The following is a 12,991-nucleotide window of genomic DNA, read 5'->3' as shown; positions in this document are numbered from 1 at the left end:
CCTGAAGACGAAGAGAAAGAGCTAGAACATTGTTCCTTACAAGAAAAACTTGATATTGAGCTCAAAGATTTGGAAAAAAAGCTTGAACAAAAGGAGGTATATGGTTTCATCTACTTCCATTGTACTTATATGTCAAGTTATAAAAGCTGAAGTTTTTTTATTAAATCTTCTATGAATAGACAAAAGGCTGAAATGAAGCGGGTTGCGGGCGGTGATACATCTGTACTTAAACAACATTATGAGAAGAAAGTTTTGGACTTGGAACAAGAACAGAGAGTTTTGCAGGTTTGTGCTTCATTCTCTAGTTATTTTTAATCAGAAAGTTTATAAATTTTCTCACTTATTTCTTTTTGATAATATAAAAGAAAGAAATTGAGCAACTTAGGAACAACCTTGCAAATATTTCCACCACTTCTGATGACAGTATACATAACTTGAAGGAAAATTATCTTTAGAAGTTGAACTTTTTGGAAAAGTGAGTCCATTTTCTTTAAACTGGATGGATGTTTTTAACAATATTAGAGTAATAAGTAATTTATATACAAATATCTGAATTTTAGGTTATGGAGCTGAATTGTGTGGTACATTTTTGCAAGGTCATTTTGGTCATTTTCGTGCTTTTTTCGTACATTGTGTAAAATTGGACCTTTTGTAGACTAAGATTGAACAAAAAGATGGAATTTGTCCTACACCATGGGATATGGATGGTGAAGTAGTTCCATACCTAGAAAAAAAAAGTTAGAACTGTTGGGTTTTGAGCGTTCTAACACTTCCTAAGTGTACATGCAACCCTAATAAACCTTGGATCTATGTTTGTCTAAAATACATACAAAATCTGTTTTCCAAGGTTTATAACTTATCTAGCATGGCATGGGGAACTTTTAAACATAAAAAAACTAGATGAATTACATACCTTTTGATGAGTGTTGATTCCTTGGAGTTTGAGAGCCAAGCACCAATAATATGAATGCCTCAAGTGGAAATCACAAATCACCACAAACTTGGAAAACCTTATGAAAGTGTATACTTTGCACTAGAAATCAGCCACCACTTCTCACACACACTAGGGTGTCAATTCATGCAACATAGGCTTGTTTATATAGTGTAGATGATTAGGATAAACCCTAATAACCCATATCTTTTCCTCTTCCAAGGATCCATGGGTTAAAAGCTCCATGGATCATCCATGGACTTCCAAATAAGCTAAGCCCATTCCCAAATGAGTGTTAGCCCACACCATATAAATATAATAGCCCATGATTTAATTAGTCTTCCTTTTAATCACTAAATCAATTCATAATTAATTTAAGATTAAAACTTAATTAAATAACATGACTTTATATTAATATATTATAACTTATAATATATTAATAAAACATAAGTATACAATTCTCATAATATTATCCATAGATCGTTTGGGTGAAGTGCAACCCAAATGGATCATGCCGGGTCGGGTCAAATATATACCAAATAAGTTATGAACTTAGACACCTTATCCAATAGGAACTAGAATAATAATATCATAGTTGCATAAGTCTTTGGAGCGTGTCATAATACTTGATACATTTCCTAAAACAACCTTTGATGTTTTCACATTAGTATTGAGTACCTGGTGGCTGTAAGTTCCAAACTATTTTATATTTTTATATATATGATTCTTAATATTCAAATCATTATTTTCCAATCTTTCATTTTTTGTTTATATAATTAAATGAACTTCCTGTAGTTATCTCATGCGCGGATCTTGCTTTAGCAGATGTAGGGATTTAGTTGTTTAAATTCAAGCTTGTGTTTTTGGATTTTGGTTTCATATTCCCTTCAAAAATTTTACAACTTTTTTAATCTAACACTTGATTACTTTTGGTTGTTATTGAGTATCGAAAAATGAATTTTTTTGGTATATAAACATTGTTCTTTATAGTCTTTTGAAGTATGTTTTAATTTGAATACTGTCAGTTACACAAGGCATTTGTGTCTATACGGGTCTTTTCTAGTTTAATATTTCAAAATTATCTTTCACTCTATACACTTTGATTAATAATGCTTTTGACTTTTAACAACATGTCAAAGTTGGTAGTTCCCATCATATAAGATTGAGAGAAAACCTAGAAACGGAGGATTTGGGCAATAGAGGTATCACATAATTTTTTGGTTGCATATTCTCATATAATAGTGGCAATAATGAATAATGTCATTTGATCCATTACTTGTGATTAAAAGGGTGAGATTAAAATTTGAACACAAAAGCGACAAAGTATGTAACTAAATTGATGTATATGAATGACAGGTTTACAAGTTTCTTTTCACTCATTTTTCTCCCCAACTCTTAAACACACACATCATTTTGCAATATTTAGCAATTCATTAGTTTCTTTTCAAAAACTTCATAGGAGTATTGGGATTCTCTTAAGAACAATGAGTACTTCTCTATGGAAGGTCTTTTGGATCTAATAAAACATGTATCTATATTTTTTACTGTTGATACTTTATTCATACACACAAAGATTTTAGAGGATTCTTCTACTTTTTGAAGTACATTAGTTGATGTGTTAACTTCATGTACTTCTAAGAATTGCTTTTATGGTTTAGCATTTACGATTCCAATAAAAAAAATTTCAAAGAATATTTTTTTTACTAAAACGAATGATTATAGCAGGTAGATCTCGAGTTGTAACAATCGAGTCAGAAGCTGAATTTAACACCTTACTTCGCAAGATTCAAGGTAAGTTATGTGTTTATAATGTGACTATATATGTTATACACACAATGTGTATACTTATGTATGTTTATAATGTGACTAGATGAATCCTTGCCAACAGTCTTTTACTTCACTGCTATCTGGTGTGGGCCATGTAAGACTTTTATTTCTCTCTCTCTCTCTCTCTCTCTCTCTCTATATATATATATATATATATATATATATATATATATATATATATATATATATATATATATATATATTTGTTTTTTTTAATGTAGGCTTGTTTGTTATAGGAATTGAGTTCTTGAAAGTACTCTTCAATTCATTTTGTTTTACACTTGATTTAAAGTATATATATTTCTTGTTTCACAGGTAGGTTTGTATCTCCTCTTATTGGAGAATTGAGTGAGCAATACACTAATGTCACCACTTATAAGATTGGTATCGATCAAGTAAGCATGCCTTCATACTTCTAAGCGTTTCTTTCATTTCATATATCTCTCGGATTTTTGTTTATACAAAAGACGTTAATGCTCTTTTCATTCTCATCGTCGAAAAAGTCCGGAAATGTTAATGAATTTTTATTTATAAAAGATATGTAAAGAAGAGGTTTCTTGAGGTACAATTTTTAATTATTAGTTTTTATTTTATATGTTTGGATATGTTCAATTGCAGGAAGGTATGGGGGATGCATTGGCAAAGTTAAATATTCCTGCTATGGTAAACTACTTATGCTTCCCATTCAACATATGTCATTTTTAATTTAAGTTTTCAATTTTACACATTTAATCCCTTAGTAATGAATATATTCAAAATTGGCCCATGTACTCGTAAAATTGTCAATTTTGGTCCCTATAAATGTTATACATGCTCACATATAGACATGTGTTTATATTGTAAGTGCAGCCTACATTTTTTACATTTACTGTTTATACAGCTGCAGATTTAAAAGAATCCAGATTTAGAAACATCCAAATACCAAATACTCAAAAGGACTACAACTTATGAGGTCTGTTGATCCTTTGATCTAGAAATTATGCTAATTCAAGAAAATATAATTTAATCTGCTTAATCAAATTTACTAAAAGTGATTATCCATGTTCGAAAATACAACCCCTTTGTAATTGTTAATCACATTCAATGATGTAGGAGGGCGAGTTTCCAATTATTCCCATTTTTTGACCAAACTTTACTATCTTGCCACCGTTAACATATTTAACTTGGGTCATCAAGGTGTTCTATTTTTGTTACTATTGAAAGGTATTTAATACATTTTAGTGGGATGTTAATGATGGGTTTTGGTCATAAGAACATCCTATGTGCTCATACAAACCCTAATGCTTGGATCTAGGTTTCTCTATTGTACATGCAAGTTATCCAAGACTATAAACCCTAATTCTAGCATACAAGTAATCATATTAACATAAGAATGGGTTTAAGACTTTACCTTGATTGTTATGTAGCAATAACAATCCAATTCCTCCTTGTATTGACTTTAGAAAGCTTAGAGTCACAAATATCACTCCTCTAATGGTTCACAAACACCAAGAGCAAGAGGATGAAGAGGAGAGAGGATGGAGGATGCCGTAAAACGTGTGAAACCCTAGAAGGATGCTTAGCCACATTTTTGGGTCATAAGGGATCTATATATAGTTAGGCTATTAGGGTTATCTAACAAGGAAACCTTAAATTGGATACTTAAGCCCTAAGCAACCCATAGATTCCTTTCCTTAAGGCCTTGGACGATTTCCTCATGGGCTTTCCCATAGAATTCGTCCACTCCTTAATATAAGGCAATCCATAGCCCAAATTGCAATTATCTTATAATTACAATTCCAGTCCCTTAAGTTTAATTAATCTCTTTTAGTCACAAAACTAATTACCAATTAATTATTGACTAATATTAATTAAACAATATGATTTCTCCTTTAATATATTATTCTCATAATATATTAATAAATCATATTTAATCATTTCTCTCCATAATTCATCCTATCAAGTTGCTTTGGTGAAGGCAACCCAAAAGGACCATGCACCATCGGGTCAAGTACATACCAAAATAGTTATGGACTTAGACACTAATCCAACAGTTAATAGATGGAAATTTACATAATTTGCAGGTATAGGTTTAGGAAGAACACGAGAGAGGAAAAAACTAGGCATTTTATTAATCTTTTAGCTGTAGGTTGTGTATGCATGTGTACGGCTGGAGATATGTGGAAAGATGGATATTAAAGCTGCAAAAATGGAGGCTAAACATCAGAGAAAATTAAGAATTATGGTACTTTGAAATCAAATATTGATTAACATTAAACTTTGATATTTGATTATTTAGGATTTTTTTTTAGTAAACTTTAATTGTTGATGTTTTTTGTATTTTAAGGTTAATGGTTGGTTTTGGAGACTATACTTATTAATTTTTTTTTTGATATTTAAATATTAATGTTTGTTTTGGGGTTATATAATTTATTTATTGTTTTTTGGTATTTTTGTTTTAGATTGGTAACAAAAAAACAAAAAAAAAAATGGTACGACATTAAATTTGCGAGGGTTCAGCAACAAACTAAAGAAACCCTGGTATCATACATTTGAGAGGGATCAACGACGGACTACAAAATCGAGTATCACTATAAAAATCAGATAACATACATTTGCGACGAATCAGCAACGGAGTATAAAAGCAAATATGGAGATTTGAGACAGATCAGCGACAGAATAATGTTATTAAGTTTGGTCGCTAAATGTCCTAAATAAGTGTAGCAATTAACCATTTGTGATGGATAATCTGTCGCTAAATCGTCACAGAGAAAAATTAATCTATCGCAAAATCCCTAGCTGACACATTAGCCACGCTTAAATTTGCTAAGGAGTTTGGTAGTTGCTGATCCGTCGCAAACAATCATTAGTAACAGAATAGCGACGGATTGGCCCGTCGCTAAAATCCTTGTTTCTAGTAGTGATATCACCATTGATAACCACTTGGGTTGTGGTGACTTGGTAAGACATGTGGAAGATATGGTGGATAACCTATTGATTCATGTTCAAATCCTGACACTACTAAGCCCTTGTGGCCATGGAGGTTCGTCTGCAGTGACTCCAGGGTATGAGGCAAAGCCTCATGTTTGCAGTGGAGGATTAGTCGGTGCGCGAAAGCTGGCCTGGAAACCCTCGTTAGGGAAGTTCCATTTCCAAAAATATATCACCATTGATATATATTTTTATATTTTTTTTTATTAAAATGATAGATTGAATTTGGTTGGATAAAGTTGTTAATGGGTATAAAAAATCTAAGGTTGATTGTATAAAAAGAGAGAAATTAATATTTTAATAGATAGTTAGGTTGAGTTTGATTATAAATAGGAATAGTTTATAGGCTATTCAACCAATTGTTTGTTCCCCGGAAAAAGTGAGTGAAAATATTCTTAGCCTTGTCTTCAATTGGGTGAAACATAGAGGGCAGTTTGGAGTTTGGAAATTGTAACCGAGTAACTTGGTGTTGCTTTTCTCTAAATATTATGTAATCTTATCATTGGTGGTTTAGGTAGTGGGTTTTTTTCTAAAAATTCATTGTTTCAAAAAAAAAAAAAAAAAACATAAAATGTAATATTAAAATGAAAATTATATTTAATTTTATTTATACATAAACCATAAATAAAAATCATGATTTTAATAGATATTTTCTTATCTTGTTATTTACACGGACCGCTTGTTATTTATTTCAAAATTATTTAGCCAATATTATTCGCAAGGCGCCGACGTATGAAGATTAGGGAATACGAAACAGTTCAGCCAATATTTGTAACTCATATTTTTTCTTTCTTCATCATTATCAGGGGTTTAAGGGTTTTCAACCAGTAATCGTCTTTGCTTCTTCCTCTCAAGGTTCTCGCAGTTTGTTGGTGAGCTCCGATTTGAATAGTTAATTTTAACCTGCTTACTTATGGTTTTACTATTACATGATCAAAGTTCATCGCCCTTTAAACACTCCATAAAAGGGTAAAACAGAAACGATTTTTATTATTGTCCTTTAAAGACTCTATAAGAAAAACTAACAATGATTGTTTATTATGGGTATCAGGGAGATTGGTGAGATGGAGAACAGTATTCTCTCCATATATGATGACGTCCTTCCTGCTCATACTTCAGGTTTTATTCATTCCTTAGACTTATGCTTAAACCCTTTTTGGTTTTGAGTAGCTATAATTTATCAAGATCATATATTCTTAACAAACTGAAGGTCTGATTATTAAAACAATGTCACCTTATTCTGCATAATTAACAATAATCTTTGATCAAGATTCCATCTTTTCTCGCAAAAATATGTGTAAACGTTTATAGAATATATTTTGATTTTCCCCAAAAAGATGTGACCGTTTTAGTTGCGAAAAGAACCGAGGTTATAGTTTGTAACTCCTTTGAGTTTTCATGATTCCTAGTGTCTTTTAAGTGCTTAACTTGAGAAAAATGTTGTTTTCTTTTTCTTAATTTTAATCAGATTTACAAAGGGTTGATGAGAAGATCACTGCTAAGTGTGAGAAGTTTCTTCAAGACTACAAACAGCGATTTTTGCAAACGGAAGCCTTATGTGAATATCTGCAACAGCGAGAATTTGAAATAAAGAAACAAGAACAGAAGCTTCTAAAGGACAAGAGAAAGTTAGAACTCAAGAAGAGAGCGGTATAGGGTGTTGTTTGCCATAAAACTTGTTTCTTGCGTTTATCTTCCTTATATTTCAATATAGTTAATGATTTAATTCACTTCTAGAAAGAATGTTGCATAATACAAACTTTTGTTTAGAGATGTATTTACTTGATCAACATTTTCTTGAATTCTTCTATGTTTACCATTTTAGCGAGAAGTGTCGTCATGCAAACAATTGGTCAACGAATGTTACTCTTCGAGAAAAGCAGCAGAGGGTCTAAAGGTAATAACAAAAAAGAAAAAAAAAAGCATGTTTATACGGATATCAGGAAATAATCAAATGTCATATATTGTTATATGCAGAGGGAAATAGACATGCTTCATAAAAGAAGAGCTGAATTGGAGGACAAACTCAAGGCTGAGAATTTTGAAGTTCTTCAAAGTGAGATCATGCAACTTGAAATGGCTATACAGGTTATAGAAGACGATGAGCGTGAGCCTATAGACCTTGAGGAAAAGTTGAAGAATTCACAGAGCAAGTTGATACAAAAGGATGAACAACTTCAAGAGTTGAAAGAACAACTTCAAGAGTTGAAAGATCGGGTTAACACTGTTTGTTTGGCAATACAGAGAAAAAACGATGAGATGCAAGACGCACGTCAAGAACTCATCCATGTAAGTATTGTGTCACATTAATTAATCTTTTTTATGAAGAATACGAAAATCTGAATCACTTTCTTCACAGGGATTGGAGATGTATCCTTATTGTTCATACGTAGGAATCAAGACAATGGGCGTTGTAGATTCGATGCCTTTCTATTTTGGGTGTCATTTAACCAAAAAAACAAGGAAGGAAACAAAGAAGAATCCAACCAACTTATTGGTTAAATGCAGGAAGCTAGTTGAGGATCAAAACTGGCATCCCTTCAAAGTTGGATCGGATGAAAAGGTATGAATTTGCATTGATCTAATTTTTGTTTTATCATTTAAATCATGATAGATGTGTTGTAGAAAATGATTGAGAAACACATGCATGCATGCACGTTAATTGAGTAGGAGATTATTGATGAAGAAAATGAGGAGATGGTTAGGTTGAAGGCGGAGTGCAGTGAGGAACAGTATCATGCTGTTGTGACAGCGTTAAAGGAGAGAAATGAGTATGAGATAAATGGGAAACATCCTGTGCAAGAGCTATGGAACTACAAGGAAAAAAGGAAAGCGAGTTTGAAAGAAGGCATAGACTGCATCCTCGAAGCATGGAAGATTCATAAGCATCAGTAGGAAATGTAGTAAATGTTGGATTGTTGGTTACCACTTTGAACTAACTTTTTGCATATATATATATTCGGCATGTTTATGGTGCACACGATGATCTTGTAGATGATCAGATGTGGTTGATAATTGTCTTTCGCATAAATATGTTTGGTTAAAGAAATTGCCCTTTGATTAGAATTTAAATACGTTATTTATAATGTAAATAGCGAGTGTGAGATATTTGAACAAGCAGTTGGAACATTCAAAGTGGCTTTGTAGAAGTTTTTTCAAACAAAAAAACTTCTAAAATTCTAAAAAACTATTGGATGAGTTATTATTTAATTTTTAATTTTTTAACAAAGCTTTTTCTAAGAGTTTGTAAATTTAACCCTTTTTTCCATAAGCAATTTCAATGATTGTTTGGATCCTATACGTTTCAGCAAATGGCAAACAATTGCACGTTATAATTTTAAGAAGAAAACACATTTTCACTTAATGAGTCTAACTTTGTACTTCGTAGTTTTCACTAATACAAATATTTTAATTCAATTTATATTTTAAACATTCCGATGTTTTAATTCAAGTTATATAGTATTAAACATTCCAAAAATGAGTTATATATTTTAGGTCTCAATCCCACAATTTTCAAGTTGTTCCTAAAAGATAATAATAACAAATGTACTAACTATAAAGGGCTATACCGGCCTAACACTATCAGGAGTTCACCAAAGGGCTACGGATTGGTGTCTCTTAGCAAAATATTAAGGGTTCAAGTGTTATTGTAAACAAAATGTATATATTTAGGAATAGTATAGTTCATGTATGCATGCGTAAGCCGTTCCAAAAAAAACTATAACCGATAAGGTCATTTATGGGTATGTACACAAAACACTAATATTCGCATTTTAAGACTTATTAGTATACTTGTCAGGAGTCGTTCCCTGGCCGTCCACACCAGCCTAGCTACCACGGTCGTGGTGGTTCATGGCGTTGAGGACGAAGAAAAACGACTTATCAAAACCTTTGGCATTTAGTCTTTTTGAATATTTTTTGTACTATTATAAAATGGCTACAATGTATTCTCCTATAAATACAAACCATTTTACTACAATTAGTTTTGTACCATTTCTTTCTGAGTAAATTACACGAATGGTCCCTATGGTTTAGGGTAATTTGAGTGTTTGGTCCCTAATTTATTTTTTTAACTCGGAAGGTCCCTACTATTTGTTTTTGTTACACGCTTGGTCCCTGTTTTACCTAAAAAAACAATTTTGCCTTGATTTTTTATAATATTTAAATAAACACACCCCAAACCCAACCCCCGTCTCTTTACCTTACCTATCCCACAATTTTTTCCTATTTAAATAATAGTTTTTTTAGGTAAGACAGGGATCAATCGCGTAACAAAAACAAGCAGTAAGGACCAAACGCGTAACAAAAACAAACAGTAGCGACTTGTCGAGTTAAAAAAATAAGTTATGGACCAAAGACGCAAATTACCCAAAACCATAGGGACCATTCGTGTAATTTACTCTTTCTTTCTACCTTTACTATACAAACCAAACAACCATCAAACTATCAAACTCTTACCATGGAACAATTTGAACAACCATCAAACTTCCAAATCAAACGACCTTGGGAGGAAAAGGAAGAAACCACATTAGTTGGTGCTTGGATCTTGGTGTCCGATGACCCAAAGTTTATCGGGATCTTGGTGAACTTTTGTCAAAATGGTGTCATATATGAGGCCAAAAATAAACCGAGTTCAACCGCATTTACAAGGAACTTAAAACCGCACATCCAAATATGAGTAACGAATCGGAGGTTTCTAATGTAATTCTTATTTATTATTTTTTTTTCAAGATTTAAGAAAAAATTGGAAGGTTTTTAAAAATATCCATAGTTTCGCAAATAGAGAGCGAAAAATCGCTAAATGGTCTGAGAAATCATTAAGACTGGAGGGTGTGGTCTCGACACTAGCTTGGCAGCCTTGGCGACAAACACCGCCCCACAGCTTTTGGCGGCATCCTCCACGACATGTAGGTCTCTCTCTCTATGTGTGTGTGTGTGTCAAGTATACACCAAGTTGATTTATAATTAAAAAATGAAAAAAATCTAGGTATGTTGCATATTAATTTGTCGGGAGTTAGGATAGATACTTCTAATTGAGTTGATGTACATTACGCATACGCACCAAGTTAATAAACAATTTTGATGGCATCTTTTATTACATTTTTGATAACATGATTTCATCGTTTTTTACCCAATTTATTTCTTTTAAATAAAGCTAATTTGATGATATTTGGCTTTTCAAAAAAAATAAAAAAAACCTTAGTTTTTATAGTTAATGAGCTAAATATAGAATTTAATCCATAGTTTTCAAAAAATAATAATAATAATAAAACCTTAGTTTTTATAGTTAATGAGTTAAATATAGAATTTAATCCATACGAAACGAAATCCAATCCGCTCTCGAATGTTATTATGAAGTTGGAGAATACGAAAAGTCACTCAAGCCATATACTCAAACACATTTAATTTTCTCCTTCATTCTCAGATTTTCATGAACTGATAATTTTCTTCGGCTCTTCCTCTCAAGGGTTCTTGCAACTTGCATGTTGGTGAGTTTCCATGTTTAATCTTTAATATTAATTAAGCGCTGCTTACAGCTTACTTATTATTATTATTTTTAACTATCGTAGGGCGAAAGTTCCTTCTTTTCCCATTTCAAAAGGGGTAAAGTTCACTCCAAATGATCTTTATTTTTGACTTTCAGCGTTTTGAATAAGAACAAAAAATAACCCGGAATTGTTGTTTGTGCTTGTGCATGTTAGGGTGGATTTGATGGAGAGCACCTACAATGAAAATATCAAATCCCTAAAAAGTATACACTCAAAATATGATGAGATTCTTCATGTTCATACCTAATATAATGTCTTTGAATTTTCAAAATTCCCCACTCTCATAAAATGCCTATCTAAAAAGTGTTGTTATGTTTTTCTTAAATTTTGTTTAGATATGAAAACGGTGATTGAGAATATAACTGAGGATTGTGAGAAGTTTCTTCAAGACTACTTCAGGTTTGATTCATTCGTCATTAGACTTAATTAATAGTTTAACCTTTTTTTTTTTTTTTTTTTTTTTTTTTGTTTTTGTTTTTGAGAAGCTATATATGCTTTATCAAAACAAACCATGCATACTGTCACAAACGGAATATCTGAGTACCAAAAGAATACCAACTTATTTTGCATTATATAATTAATCTTTGATCAATAATATTCTATGACCTTGTATCCAATGTACAAACACACCACTGAGATGTGGGCTGGCTGCCGTTGAAAAGAAAATACTTTGTGATGATGAAATTAATGTGTCCAATGTGAGCAAAAGTTATAGATATATTTTGACTTACCAAATAAAAGACTGACCATATTGATAGCTATTTTCATAAACTTTTTAATTTTGTTTAAAATATGAATCTTCCATGCATTCTTTGAGAATGCAGTCTATGCTTATGAATCTTCCATGCATTCTTTGACTTACCTTTTGAACTTTGAAATTGAAAGTCAATATGTTTGATATAATACTAAAAGTCAATTACGTTTTGTTTAGTTAAAACTTGATCGAGAGTAAGAGGCAATATGGTCGGAATTAAATATTTTGGACCATCCCTTTATCCATCATGCAACTAAACACTTGAATCCTAAAGCGTCGCTCAAATAACTTAGCGAATTCAATAAGAACATTCACCACAAGTTTCCTAAAAGGCATTGCATAGCATTATGTTATAGCAATCTAATGTTATTAATATTTACAAAAAAAATCAATTTGAAATGACTGTTTTGACTAAAGATGGCAAAAAAGTCGTACCGATCAAGAGTTGAAAGATCGGGTCATTAAACACTGTTTGTTTGGCACTCCAGAGAAAACATGCACTAATTCGTTTTCTTTGATTTTTTTCCATGTGCTTTTGAATATGATTTCTTGATTGGGGACATTATATATTTCTACTTTTGTGAATGCCTATATATTATAGATAAAGAAAAGAAAGATACTGCTAATTTCACTTACTATTTTTCGAAGAATTAAACAAAAATTAATAGGTTTCCAGAAATAACCATGAATTTCACAATTAAGAGTGAAAAATCACTAAATGGGCATAGAAATAACTAACTACGATTGTGAAATTGATTATAAGTGGTCCCCCATATAAGGCTAATTTCTTTTTCTTTCATTTCTTTTTTCATTTTTACACTATTTAAAGTTCTTAGTTTGCTATGAAAATGATCTTTGAAGTTCTTCGTTTTCTTAGGTTAAAATTTAAATATATCGTTTTTTTCCTTTTGGAATTGGCAATTATACTTGAAGATTCTATCAAAAAAATTCAAAGAAATG

General features: G+C 31.6%; 1 protein-coding gene across 1 annotated transcript; it reads left to right on the top strand.

Annotated features, from left to right (window-relative positions):
• The first annotated feature begins 6,467 nt into the window (after positions 1 to 6,467).
• Positions 6,468 to 8,717, top strand: LOC144998319 (factor of DNA methylation 3-like). The gene is made up of 7 exons (XM_078958118.1): positions 6,468 to 6,600; positions 6,780 to 6,847; positions 7,197 to 7,378; positions 7,554 to 7,625; positions 7,706 to 8,017; positions 8,088 to 8,291; positions 8,399 to 8,717. Exons 2-7 carry the CDS (start codon positions 6,793 to 6,795, stop codon positions 8,621 to 8,623), a joined length of 1,050 nt encoding a protein of 349 aa, XP_078814244.1. The 5' UTR covers positions 6,468 to 6,600; positions 6,780 to 6,792; the 3' UTR covers positions 8,624 to 8,717.
• Positions 8,718 to 12,991: the final 4,274 nt, after the last annotated feature.

Source organism: Lactuca saligna, chromosome 5 (assembly GCF_052625555.1).
Source record: "Lactuca saligna cultivar CGN05327 chromosome 5, ASM5262555v1, whole genome shotgun sequence".
NCBI lineage: Eukaryota > Viridiplantae > Streptophyta > Magnoliopsida > Asterales > Asteraceae > Lactuca > Lactuca saligna.
This window is presented reverse-complemented; position numbering and strand designations above follow the sequence as displayed.